General features: G+C 44.0%; 1 protein-coding gene across 1 annotated transcript in view; it reads left to right on the top strand.

Moving 5' to 3' along the window:
• Positions 1–13,064, top strand: part of ST3GAL1 (ST3 beta-galactoside alpha-2,3-sialyltransferase 1) — a 91,680-nt gene that overhangs the window by 43,901 nt on the left and 34,715 nt on the right. Inside the window, exon 2 of the mRNA XM_014965610.1 lies at positions 11,693–12,506. Within this exon, the coding sequence (XP_014821096.1) occupies positions 12,195–12,506 (312 nt within the window). The 5' untranslated portion in view covers positions 11,693–12,194. The remainder of the gene's footprint in view (positions 1–11,692; positions 12,507–13,064) is intronic.

Below are 13,064 nucleotides of genomic sequence, written 5' to 3'. Positions count from 1 at the left end.
AGATCTGTTTTAAAAGTTACTGTGAACCTTTTCATAGGAGTGAGAATGGGATCTCACATCCATTGTAATAGTAATATGCACAAAAGTTTGCAACGGAAAGAAAAAGCTTCCCTGTCACACTGAAAAGGAGGATTGTTTTAGATGGGGAAAGGACATTGCAATGAATGTGGGGTCCCATTCTCAGTGTTTGAATGAGATCTTCAGCCCAAGGATCGGATTTAGCTTTAGATGATGCTCCTCCGTGGGGTTTGTGCTGACATAGCGCTGATATGGTTATGGTCACTTGAAGATAGTGACTCCAAGGCTGAAGCTGAAGTTTCTGACCAGCATTAAACCGGCTCTTGTAGGATTGTTGTTTAACTTTTGTTGCTGCAAAAGAAAAAGTTCTTGGTTTTCTAATGCACCACCAACTGGGCAGACGGTGGAAATTACTGCTGGGGAAAAGTAAGCAGCAGGGGCTTACCCATCCTGGTTCAAAAATCAGAGCCCAAGGACAGAGATCTTCCCTCTCCACTCTGTCATAGGTAAAAGTGTAAATCCAAGCTGGTATTTCCATCATCTGGCCTGCTATGGCTTGATTTCTAGGAAGGATGTGGTTGACAGCACTGCAGAGGGCAAGACCAAAGCAATATTGAATTGATCACCACTTTCTTGTGTTAAAATTTCTGCTTTTACAAAATCTATGGATGATAGTATGATGCCATATGAGAACTGAAAATTTTAATAATAGATAAATTAAATCTTCTTCTGCTAATTATTTCTGTATGGATAAGTGATACTTTGAATTTCTCTTTGAACCAGAAAGCCCTTAAATATTCAAGGATTGCTGGCTACCCTAGCAGTCTCCCTTTCTATGTTTTAACCATCTAAATAAGACAAGTGGAAAAGATGCCATAGTTTTGTGCAAGTCTGTGTGTGATTCTCTAGCATTCAATTATCAGCACCCACATAATTCAGTATTAACATTTTTAATGCAGTTCAGGATGCCCAGTCGAGCAGCTGTATGTGCAGCTCTGATATATGCAAATCCATTTTGCATGCAGCTCTTGACATATTTTTGTATTCAGGATTATGGGACTCCTTTTCTGTGCCACTCTGATGTATGCTAATCTTTGTTTCTCTAAAAACACTTTAAAAGTCCAAAAAAAAAAGAGAAAATTTCTTCTTCATTGAAATCCTATGGTTTTTCTATACCCAGGCTACCTCACAGTCCAAAGCAAAGCTTCCACTGATGGAGCACCAAAGGGCCACATTCACTTCACCTTTTTTGGGCAGTTACTCCTTTCCATCAGGTTTTAGAGATAACCTAAGGCCTTGCAGTCCTCTGGATAAAAGGCTGGCTGAATCATTCATTTCTTTCATGACTGTCAACACTGTTGTAGATGTGGGGCAAAAGCTGGAACGGGACCGTCACCGTCTGCAGAGGGGTAGGATGATGCCCAGGCTGGGAGCGAGAGCAGACAATGCATTTGGTTTCACATAGGTCAAGGGCTCCTACTAAGGACATGTAAATGATCAATCAATTAAATGAGCTGCCTAATGGCTTTGTAATTCTGGCTTGTAACACAGTATATCAATTATCAAATTTGTTACTTATATCTGTGATATAATTTTAGTATATTATTTATTGACTCCTTATAAACTTACAGTGGCTGCCAAATTCTCCTAAGTGTGCACAGACTCAAAGTGCTATTTTGTCATTGCTGTAACTTGCACTAACTGCCAGCTCCAGACAAGGCACAGATGCTAAAATACCTCCGAATTTAATTGTCGACAGTTTGACACCTTCATAGCACAAGAAAGACTAAACGTAAATCCCAGGTTAATGAAGGAGAAAGTCCCTGTGGTATCATTAAACTTTCTCCAGAGTGAATTCAGTTTGTCTGATGAATAAATGTTTAATGCAGAGCCATATCAGTTGGTGTCATCGATTGTTAGAGAAACGCTGTTGGTTTAACAAGGAGCCCATCAGTGTGAACACAAGTTAACAACCTCACAATGCCAACAACTGCTTGGTATTGCTCCAAGGCAGGAATCCCAGTGAAGAGAGTCGGAGATGCTCGCATGGGCCCAGAAATATATTTCCTATATCTTGGGGATTACTGACATACCATCAATATTATCATTATCATCTAATCTTTCTCTGCATTTGGAATTATAATGCCATGAAGGTCCCTGCGGTGTGTTAATCACTTTCTTAATATCAGAAATCAGGGTTCTTTACAACATATTCTTTGAAGGCTGTTCCACATGAACAGCTGCATTTATAGTCACATACATTTCCCTACAGTTTAACCAAGAAATAGATTGGTGAATATTTTTGAGCTGGATAGTCATAGACAGGCCAGGAAAACACCTGCTATCAATGTGATTGAGTTCCACCTCTAGTTTAAAGTGTCCTATAATCAGAAATAATCCTACTTCCTCTCCCGTAATCCTATAAAACTGAAACTAATGCATGTACAGGAATTTACTTCTACAATACTTTTAGCTCACCTCTGTATCTGCTTCTACTGTTGCCACCGTTAATTTGTCTTTCTGTATTTGGATTACCTGAAAGTAGTGTTCTTACTGTCTTTGGCAAATTAGCAAAACGTAAAAAAACCCACATCATCAGCGCAGTATGAAGCAAAACCAAAATGAAGAGGTGATAATTTTTTTCACCCTCCTCCTAGCATAAGTGAAAATAGAGGTTTTGGGTTTGTTTTGGTTTGGATTTTTTTTTTTTTTTTTTTTTTTTCATTTTAAACTTCTAAATTATTTGCTTTCCTTCAATTACCATAAATTACATGTTTTCTACAAGAAGGTTATTTTTCAAAATGAAAACTAGAATTTTTCATTTAAAATGTTGAAGATTTTTCTTTCTTTAAAGTTTCTTGAAAGAGAAAATCCACAGAAAGATTCAATTTTGAGAAACTGATAACAAAAACCCCAAGAACAACCAAAGAAAAAAAAAACCCAAAACTGTGCTGGAAAAACTTGCCAGCTCCAGCTCTAAGGCTGTCCTATTATGAACCTCTAAAGAATTATGGTAGGTGCAAACACACATGGATGTCCTGGAAATCCCATTGTTAGCTCCTTTTTCCCAAGCAAAAGGTAAGCAGAGCTTTGATCCCAGCCTACAAATCATCTAATGGCATGGGAAGGATTTGAGAGTACAAGGGCACTCTGTCCACCGTGGACTCTCTGATGTCAAAGGTTGTCAACAGGAATCAAACAGCAATTTTTACATATCCAGTTGTCTGCTTGGATGTTTTTAAAGAACTCTTCAAAGTAGACCAATTCACAGAGATGATAGAGTGAATGGATTTTAGTGAGTGACTGAATTTTAGATTAGGATTTTCACCAGAGTTGTTGTCTTCATTGCCCCAGTTTGCAGTGTGCCAGCCTGTATAAAGACAACACAAGAAGTTCAACCCATCCCAACCCATCAGTAGATATTATCCCACCACAGAAAAGCTCTCATAGTCCAGCAAATTAATCCTATGTGTCTGCCCAGCATTACAAACTGCAGGATTAGGAAGGAAAAGAGTATTTTTAAGAGCTTGTAGTGATATATTTGCTATTCAAAACATCAATGTGTCTGTCGGGAAGGGGATTTGGAATACATAAGAGAAAATGAAGTACCACCAGGGAAGCAGAGATGCCATTTCTTGATAATAGAGTATGTGCAAAGGGGAAGGGCTCCTTCAAAAATCACTTTCTAGCAAGACAGAGGATGTGAAAGATGTTACTACCAGCAGCTTATTTTCCACTGCTGGTTTTCAGAACATCCCTGGTGAGACCTGGCAGCCTCCAGCCTTTTGGCCATAATCACTGCTGTTCACAGCTTGGCTAGACAGTGCTCTTTTTCTGATGCTCATATTTTGTCCTGAAAATACTTCATCTGAGGGTTCAGTCAAAGGAATTGACCATAAACAGGACGGTAGTGGAGCTGCCCCTTAGATTTGAATTAATTGCCTTTTTCACTGGTCTTTCCCAGTTTCTCCCATGAAGAAGACACCCAGGGGCAGGTTTGCAATGGGCTGCTGATCCATTGTCTGCAGACGTGGCTGAGTTCTCCCTTGGCTCCGTAATAACCTGGAAGAGTTAAGATTTGGCTTATATTGGCCAATTTTGGTATATTATCAGTGGGCTTTTTCACCAAGCCTGGTGTGATACCAACCCTGGACACAGTAACAAAGAGCTGTTATATAAACAGTGATTTATTTACATTATAGCTCCCACTGGAAATAAATTGAGCATGGATTTAGCTCCACAGTCACAATCATTCATGTGTTTCCCAGTGACAAGCCTTGCATAGCTGGTGCCACCAGGGGAGGGAGCCAGGCTTCCCCCAGCCTTGCCCTTTACCCCAAACTCAGTTTCACTCCTCTCTCAAGGCTGAAGACCAAGTGCTGCATGTAGAGATAGCAGCTGGGGACGTGGCATTTATCAGAAAGGCGACAGGGTGGTTGGGATTCTGGAATTAATTTGCAGCATCAAATGTGAGATTTAGGATCAGCCAGGAAAAACTTAAGCCCAGGGTGTTACTTTTTCCTGGATGCTTCTTCATTTAAAAGCTGATACAAGCTCCCTTGGTTGTAGCAAACTTTGTTTCAGACACACTTCTGACCACATTGGCTCCCCAGCAGCACAGGAAAATTGTCCTGTAACTCCACAGGAGAGGTGGCTGGAACATCCACCCCTCTCCATGCTCAGCACCAAAGACAACCTCTGCCATAGACATGGTGGACAGGCAGAGATTTTGGAGCCAGAACATCTTTTGTGGTACTTCCAGCCCCATTCAAAGCAAAAATTCCCACTTGGCCTAAAGACCAAGAGTAGGAACTGTAGCCCAGGGAGGACTGCACAATTAATCCTGGATATTAACATGGCAATTTCTCTTGACCAAACACCCCTTGCAGGAACTGGGTCTTGGTATGGAAGTGACAAGGAAGCTTTTGCTGCGGCAAATCCCTCCGCAGCAGTGGAGGACAAAAGGTCTTCACCCTGCTGGGAGGAGGCAGGGATGGCAGCACTCAGCACCCAAAGGTACAGGCAGAATCATGACCCTTTCGTAGCCAGAGCCTCCAGCCCTTCCCTCAAGCCTTGCGGGGGAGTTTTCATTCCAGACCACTCAGCAACATGCCTGATAAAATCTGCCAAGATAAAGATGTATTTTGAGGCAACGGAATGCAACTTCCCCCCCAAGTTTCTGTTAATCTTATAGACATCTTGCATAAAAAGCTGTTTGCTTACCCTGACTGCATAGACCTATTATGCACGTAGGCAGGGCAGGCTGTGTTAGAGTGTGTTAGAGTACCAGGGAAATCTCCTGTCTACCTGGCCAGCCCGAGCCTGCCAGCAAACCTGCTCACTGGTGAGACATAAATACATAGAGATTTTTTTTCAGATTGCTGGCACCTAAAATGCCATGTAGTTATGCTCCATAAACCACCTCCAGTTTTACTTCTGCTCACTGTGATGGATGAAACGCTGCCCAATAGCTGGCTCCAAATTCAAGAGGCATGGAGGAGTTGCTGCCTCCAAATTTGTCTAAAGCTACTTTTTCTCATGGTTTAAATGTTCCTGATTGGTTTTGTTTTGTAGGCAGTGTTGACATGATTACTTGGAGTTGTTTGGGTGAGCATTTTAATAAATCTGAGAGCGACATAGAAACCAGCTTATCTGACTTGGATGCTGCAACCCCGTTTGACAGTGATAGTCAAATAGATTTATGTTCACAGCATGGTCAGGGATGGGGCAGAAGAGTTACACATCATGGAGTCTAGCAGATCTTAAAGGTCTTTTCCAACCTAAAAGATTCTATGAATCTATGATTTTCTCCCTGAATAAAAGGCAGGTGGGACTTGAGGATGCTCTTCTGTGGCTGTAGGCACACAAGACAGCAGCACCTATGGCATCCCTGTGGGGATCTAAAGATGGACAGGAGAGAGGCGCCACTTAGCTCTGAGGAACAAAATGCAGTCTGGTTTTAATTGTTACAGATGGAAAAGAGCAAAGTCATGTGGCAGCTGGTGCTTTTCCAAAATGCAGCCTGTGGTGGCTTTTGGTGAGAACGACAGAGGCCACTTTTGCCTTCCAGTGTCACAGGGCCAGCAGCATGTGGGGAGTCACACCATGAAGAGGCTGAAGTTGCAAAGGCTGAGCAAGGGCACAGGCAGCATTCCCTCCTGTCTCCAGCCATCATATGGCCTTCAGTGCCTGCTGAGACTGATCTCCTGGAGCTGGAGGAGATGGACCAGAGGTCTTGCATGGGCTCCCAGCATTGTCTGGTTAAGGGAGATTCAGGTTTACCCCGTTTTTAACTCTGACAGGCTGACAGGCTGTCTCGTAATTGCACAATCTATCTCACGTAGCAAAAGCCTCATGCTTAGAGGTCTCTGGCAAGGTGTCAGACCAATGAAGTGTTTCTTTATAAATGTCAGCCAGCTCCGGGCAGTAGCCAGTGATGAGCAGAGCAAGGCAGACAAGCCTGTGGTTTGGAGAGAAACAGTCCCCTCTGTTGTTCCTCTCCAGGCCTAAGCACAGACATGGGGCGGAAATCTTTGTGTGTTTTTCCAGAGACAAGCTTTTTGCTGCCCTAGGATGACATCTTCTGAGACTTCTCTGGGCCTTCGTGGGTGCAGTAAAGCAAGATTTAACCTTCCATCCTCTCCCAGGCCAGGGCTTTGAGACCGAGGGTTGCTCGAGTAGTTACTCACAAGAAATGTGGATGCGAAGGAAGTCCCAAAACAGCAGGAAGGATGCTTGAGGACATACTGTTTGTGTTGCCAAAAGGCTTGATAACAATAAAGCTGTCAGTGGCTTAGCTGGGAAACTAACTCATCTTGGGAGGTTTTGGGGGGAGGGAAGGAAATCTGAGCTGTGCTTCTGAAAATGGGCATTTGCAGTTCTGCTACCGAGACCTTTCTAGCACAGCACAGTCTCTTGAATTGCAGCAAATCTCTACTCCTTGAAGTATACAGTTTCCAGCTGGAAAATACTGTGGGCTGTAGAAGGGTTGTACAGTGGCCACCATCAGTCATGAGAGGGCTGCAGTAGGTCACGTTGTCCTTCCCTAGCTGCCGCCAGGGCCGGTGGGTATGTGGCTTTTGAGTCTAAAGGACTTTAGGACCTTTGAACTATTCAAGAAGTGAATAGAAAGCTGGAAATATCTCTTTATGGGGATGCTGTTCCCTGTTGCCTTTGTGCTGGTCTGCCCGACACGCTGTGTCTGGAAAATGCTGGTGACATCAAACCAGAGAAGTGTGTTTCACACTGGGGTTTTAATGTGAGTTACAGACCAGAAGGCAAAAGCTGGATCCCAAAGAGTCAGCATCTAAAATCTCCTCAAAGTGGTGCTGGTACTAAGTACTTCTTTGCTAGCAAAGTAGGCATCAAAAAGGGGTCAAGCCCTACAATACTGAGACATTTACAACTTGGGGAGGGGGTTAGAAGAAGTACAGTGATTTTTTTTCTCTCAATGTTTTTTCATTATTAATTTTCACACACTCTTTGTTTAAGACTCATCTTAAAAAAAAATTTCTAGAAACCAATAATTCTGCAAATATTGTGTGGCTGGCCGCACAGATGTTGTGCAATTCCCAAATGCTCCTCCCTTGCACCCCATGTGTCCCATGCCCCCAGGCAGCAACCCATCTTGGTCCCAAAGATGATCTGGTGTTGATTTATCTGGGTGAGTTTCATACCTGGGGCTGAGGCTCCTCTGGGCCAGCCCAGGGAGGGACATAAGAAGGGTGTTCCTTTTGAGTCCTTAATTTAGATTCCTACCTGCCTTTGTGCAGTGTGGGAACAGTGCTTCTATGTGCTTAAGGAAATGGGTCCTGGGATGGACCTGGGAGCCTTCAGGACAAGGTATTATTTGTCCCCCTCCTGCCATTGTCTCTCTGTACTCCTTTGTGGGTGTGCAGACAAGCTTTTGTCACATAACACTAACAAGTGCAGTAAGAATACATTGCATTTGTAGGTGGGTGTGTCAAAAAAAGACTATTTCCTTAAAGTGTTAAGAATTGTTTTATACTAGTCCATTGAGTTTTTATCCTTGTCTGTTAATTGCCAAATTGGCAAGGGACAAGGGACATTCTTCAGATTGTGAGATGACAATGTAAAAAAGATCTACCCTGGGGAAAAAAAAAAAAAAAAAAAAAAAAAAAAAAAAAAAAAGAAAAAACCAATCACAATGGATTGATCCTGGTATATTTTAGAACAGAAAATGTAGACCAAAGACTGAGCTTTGCTCTCCTTTATGACTACACTGGACCCACTCCTACACTCAAGGCAGAGCTTGGAGGAACCTGCCCCTTCTGCTAAACCTGCCCCTCTGCTCCTGCCCGGGAACCTCATTTCACATTTTCCCTGCATTGCCTGTCACTGGGTGTTGGGAGTTGGCAGCATAAATATAAGTTATCCTGGCATGTACAGGGGTGGCTCACACCAGGACAAGGGTATAGGTAGGAAGGGGGAGGAGGTGGGAAGGTAGCAGGAGAAATCCAGACCACAAATAAGACCTTAAGCACCCAATCACTTAAGGTAGCTTAACCTGCTGCTCGCTTGAGCTGAGCTGGGACAGCTGCCCACGGGCACAGCCGCACGCAGGCTGTACTTAAACTCTGTTTAACTCTGAGGGGACAATAGCTGGGACGAGGGCTGGGCACATAATTAGATCTTCTTACCTGAAGTCCCCAGAAATTTCTTCTGGGTTTGAGGCCAAAATAGCATGTTCACAGATGCACAAGTGCCAAGGTCGTGCCAAGGTATGTTGATAAGGACCGTGGCTGGTATCACTCTATTTACTTGTAATGACTTAAATTAACTATTGCAAATAGTATCAGGAGGTAAAGCACATTCCTAACAGCTTGGGTTAGCAGCCCTTTGTGGTTTCCCGCACTAGCTGCTGCTTCGGCATCGTCCCTGCCCTTCCTGCTTCCTCGCAGCTTGGCAAATCCTATGGAAACCCTTTTGCAAAGATTTATGAATACATCTGAGCAGATGAAGACTCAGGGATGGCCTGAGATGCGGTGCAAGATGCTGGGAAGAGTGAAAATACTGAAGTCGGGGTTGGATGTAACTTGTGTTTTAAGAAAGGAAAAAAATGGGCCAGGTCCACGTCCCAGTGAACTTGATGAAAGTATATTCCATTCATTTCAGCCTGCCTTTTCCTCAGGCCCTAAATCACATTTATAGTCCCCAGAGACTTTCTGTCAGGTTATATATATATATATGGATATTGTGGTTTTTTTTCAGTCCTGACTATCCATAGGAAACACGAGCATTTACAGGAAATTGTAAATAGTGAGAATTAAAATAGTGTATCTGGTGTATATTTCCACAATGGAAAAGGGCCATGGGAGTTGTTCTGGTTTCTCACCTTCCCATTACGTGCTACAAAATACAGGGTGATCAGGAGTTTGTAACACTGCAGTCCACTGCATAAATACTGGTTTGGTTTTTTTCTTTTCAAATACTAAATACAAGTTTAACTTTAGCTCAGTTGCAAAAAAAAAAAAAATATCTGGTGAAATGGGTGTTTGTTTTGGAGGCCAGAACTGTTTCTTTCATGAACAATACTCCATTTTATAGGCTTTTCCAGGAAAGGCTGCATAATCCCCCTCTCTCCTCCACTTAAAAAAATAATAGGAGAGCAGGAGCTGTGTTTACAAATATTGAATTGGCCAAGTGTTAACAGCAGTAGGGGTTCGACCCGCCAGCGTTGCAACACCGGAATTATCTGGTCCATAAATGGACAATCAATCTGCTTCTGGGATCTGGAGTATTTTTGAGGGGGTTGGCGGCTGTGTTTTTGTTTAGACGAACAACTACATCCAGGCTGGTAAAGCAGATGTGTTTGTGGTCACGCTCCGACACAGAGACCAGCTGGTGTGGATGGGGCCGTGCATGGGGGGCCCCTTCTCTCAAGCTGCCTTTCGAACTCTCCAAGGCACGGCGGCCGCATCCCTACTGACTTTTGGGTTGAGGTTCCCAAACTGTGCCCGGCAGTAGTTTGGAAGATTTCTGGTTAGCTCCAAAACTTCCCTCTGAGAAGTTAAATTAAGCCACAGGGTTGTTCCCCGGTGCTATTTAATTGACTGGTGCGGGCGAGCCCGAGCAGCTGGGGTTAATAAAGCCTTTTGTTATCCAGCCTGACCCACTTGTCAGCCCTTGAGCTCCTGTAAATGCATTTGTAGGGGCCAGACTTAAAATAAATCTCGAGGCATTTGGCAAACAGCAGCTAATTGAACAGCACACACGACCCATCACGTGCTGCAGATGAGGGACCCGAAGCAGAGCAAAGGCCTTAAGACCACGGTCTGAGGCTCCTGCCTTCGGATTTGGCTTTACGGGACTCAGTAAATATTTACATGCTGCCTTTAAAAACCAGGCCTGTGCTGTCTCCAAGACACCATGTCAAACCCTTTGGAAAAGCGGTTTGGCCTTGGGCAGCTCCTCGCAGCTCCTCAGGAGAAAAGCCAGCAGCAAAGCTGGGGATGCTGCCCCCAGCCCAGAACTGTGGCCACCAGATGTGCCTCCCCCATGTCTGGATAAGCAACAGATTTGGGTGATGAAATGAGGAGGATCTTGCATCAATGTGGTTCACAGAGTGGGTTAAAATGATGTTTTTTAACAGTAACGGTTGCAGTTTTGCTCTTTCTTTGCTGGCCTGAAGCCTGCAGCTGGGTGAGACTTCTTTTGCTGGGCTTTTGCTTGTTCGTAAATTGCACGTATTCTGACATAGATGCATCTCTGATTTTTTTCTTCTTTTTTATTGGTTTTTTTTTGTTTGTTTGTTTGTTTGTTTTTTAATCAAAAGAGTGATATTTAAGCAATAGCACTTTTGGGGCTTTTTGCAAACATCCAATGCTTTAAAAACCACACTTTTTTTCTTCCCACGAAACAATGGCATCCTGGGAGGAAGGGATCTATGTTTTGGCTTTTAAAAACTTGTTTAAATCACTGCTGCCAGGCAGGGGACACCAGAAGGGAAACATAGAGGAGCTCCAGGTCCTTTATTTTCCCCAACTCGCTGAGGTGAAGCAGCTCCCAGCTTCTCTGCCTGGCTCAGGATCTCACAGGAACTCTCTGAGATCCCTCACCTACCCTTCCTTGGCAGCAAAAAGAGCAACAATCCATATGAAACAAAAGCCGTTTGTACTTTGAAATTCCCCTATCGGTCCCAGGACATATGAGCTCTTCTTGCTTGGATTTCTCTGAATCTCTGAGTCCAAACTTGATCCTTGAAAAATTAAACCAGTTGGGGTGAGGAAGAGAAAGGTACTGATTCTTTTTTCTCCCTGTTTTGCTCCTCCTTTCTTTGCCAGGTGCTTTCTGTTCAGCTGGTTTGAGTTATGAACGCTTTGCTGCGTATCTTGTGGCTATGAAGGTCAGCCTAAGGGAAGGAGGTCAGTCATTGCCATTCAAATAGCTACAAACTGTAATTCAAAGGAGGCCAGGGCTGATTCAATAGAAAGGGACTCAATGTCCACAGGTCGATGCTCTGCCCTTTTGGAGATTTCGCCCTGAAACTTCTTAGTATGCAAATACCACAGCAGAAATTGCAGCTGTGTTGAGGGCTCTGAGCTGATCAGAAGTTTTGGTATGAGGAGAGAAAAGCAGCAAAATTAGGTGGGAGGTATGCAAAAAAGTTTCTGACAAGAATTCTTTTTTTTTTGTTGTTTTTGTGTATTTCCAGGCTGCAAACTGCTCTCCATGGGTTAAATGGACATCAAAGCACGTCTATCAGCTGGAACATACATCCCCGGATGATTTGATCCTTCGGGAACTAACTTCCAAGGAAAAAATATAACTACTCTCTTCTTTCTGCAGTTCCACATAAAAAACCTAAATTTTAATGCTGATATTGTTCTCCTCTGAATCTTCTGGTCTGTGGAAGGGCAAGAAGGTTCAACTTCATTGAACCCTCATCAGGAGAGGTTAGCTGCAAGTCACGGAGAGGTGGAAGAGATTTGGAAGCACGGTGAGAAGGTGAAAGAAAATATCCAGTTTTGCTTTTTTAAAGACCATTTGGGGGAAATGGATCTTCTTCCCTTATGGATGGAGGTAGTGGAGTTGGTATGTGCAGCCTAAGCCCAGGGTGGTAACTGGCAGGTGCCTGCAGCACCCTTTCCTTTTTGCCTTACGTTGGACCCTACATCGTGCTTGGCCAGCGGCAGCGGCAGAACCCGAGTGGAAAGATGGTTGTCGCAAGGAGGAAGAATGTGAAAGTGTTTACCTTCGCCTTTTTGCTCATCACGGTAACATCGTTTCTGCTGAACTACACGCAGCAGGCGACTACGACCACCTGGGATCTGAGACATCTCATCATGCAGTTTTTAGAGCAAGTCCAAAAACTCTTCAAGTACCCCAGGAGACCATGCAGCTGTCGCACATGCATTTCTGAGCTGGGACATTCCCTCTGGTTCGATCAGAGATTTAATTCAACTATGCAACCTTTCCTGACCTCACAGAATGCCTTGATCCCAGAGGACAGCTACAGGTGGTGGCTGGTAAGTGGGAGGTGTGGATACGGCCCGGTGTTTGTGCGACGGTTGAGGTGCCGGGCTTCGAGCGATGCCGAGCAGATAGAGAGAGATGGTTCCTGCTAAAAGCATTTGCCATCTCAGCTGACAAGGCAGAGGCAGAGGTGGAAGGCAGTGGGTGTTCGTGCTGCTGTTTAGCTCACAGGCTCTCGGAGCGCACGTTCACTTGCTCCAAGTTAGAAAAGTCCCTGGCAGAGATAGGTGGTGAATTCAGAATTGGCAAATGGCAATATTGCCATTTTTAATCCCTTCTCTTTGAAAGACTAGACTTCCAAAACTGGCTTGTTTTGCTTCAGATGGTAAAAAGGGCTTTTGCTGTCCATTGAGGTAGCAAAGCAAACTCGTTGTGAAATGCGTAATTCACCTGGGGCTCTCCCTACGATAAGACATGTGAATAATTAGCAGGATTAAACAGAAAATGACTAATTCCATGTGTATGAGAATCGTCCCTGTTGTGGCTGGTGATCTAAAATGTGTCTGTAAAGCTCATGGGCAGCCGTGGGTCACTGAGAAGGAACAGCCCTT

The sequence above is a fragment of the Calidris pugnax genome, unplaced genomic scaffold (assembly GCF_001431845.1).
Source record: "Calidris pugnax isolate Ruff unplaced genomic scaffold, ASM143184v1 scaffold41, whole genome shotgun sequence".
In the NCBI taxonomy this organism is placed as follows: Eukaryota; Metazoa; Chordata; class Aves; order Charadriiformes; family Scolopacidae; genus Calidris; species Calidris pugnax.
Note: the sequence above shows the minus strand (reverse complement) of the source record. Positions and strands in the feature narration are given on the sequence as shown.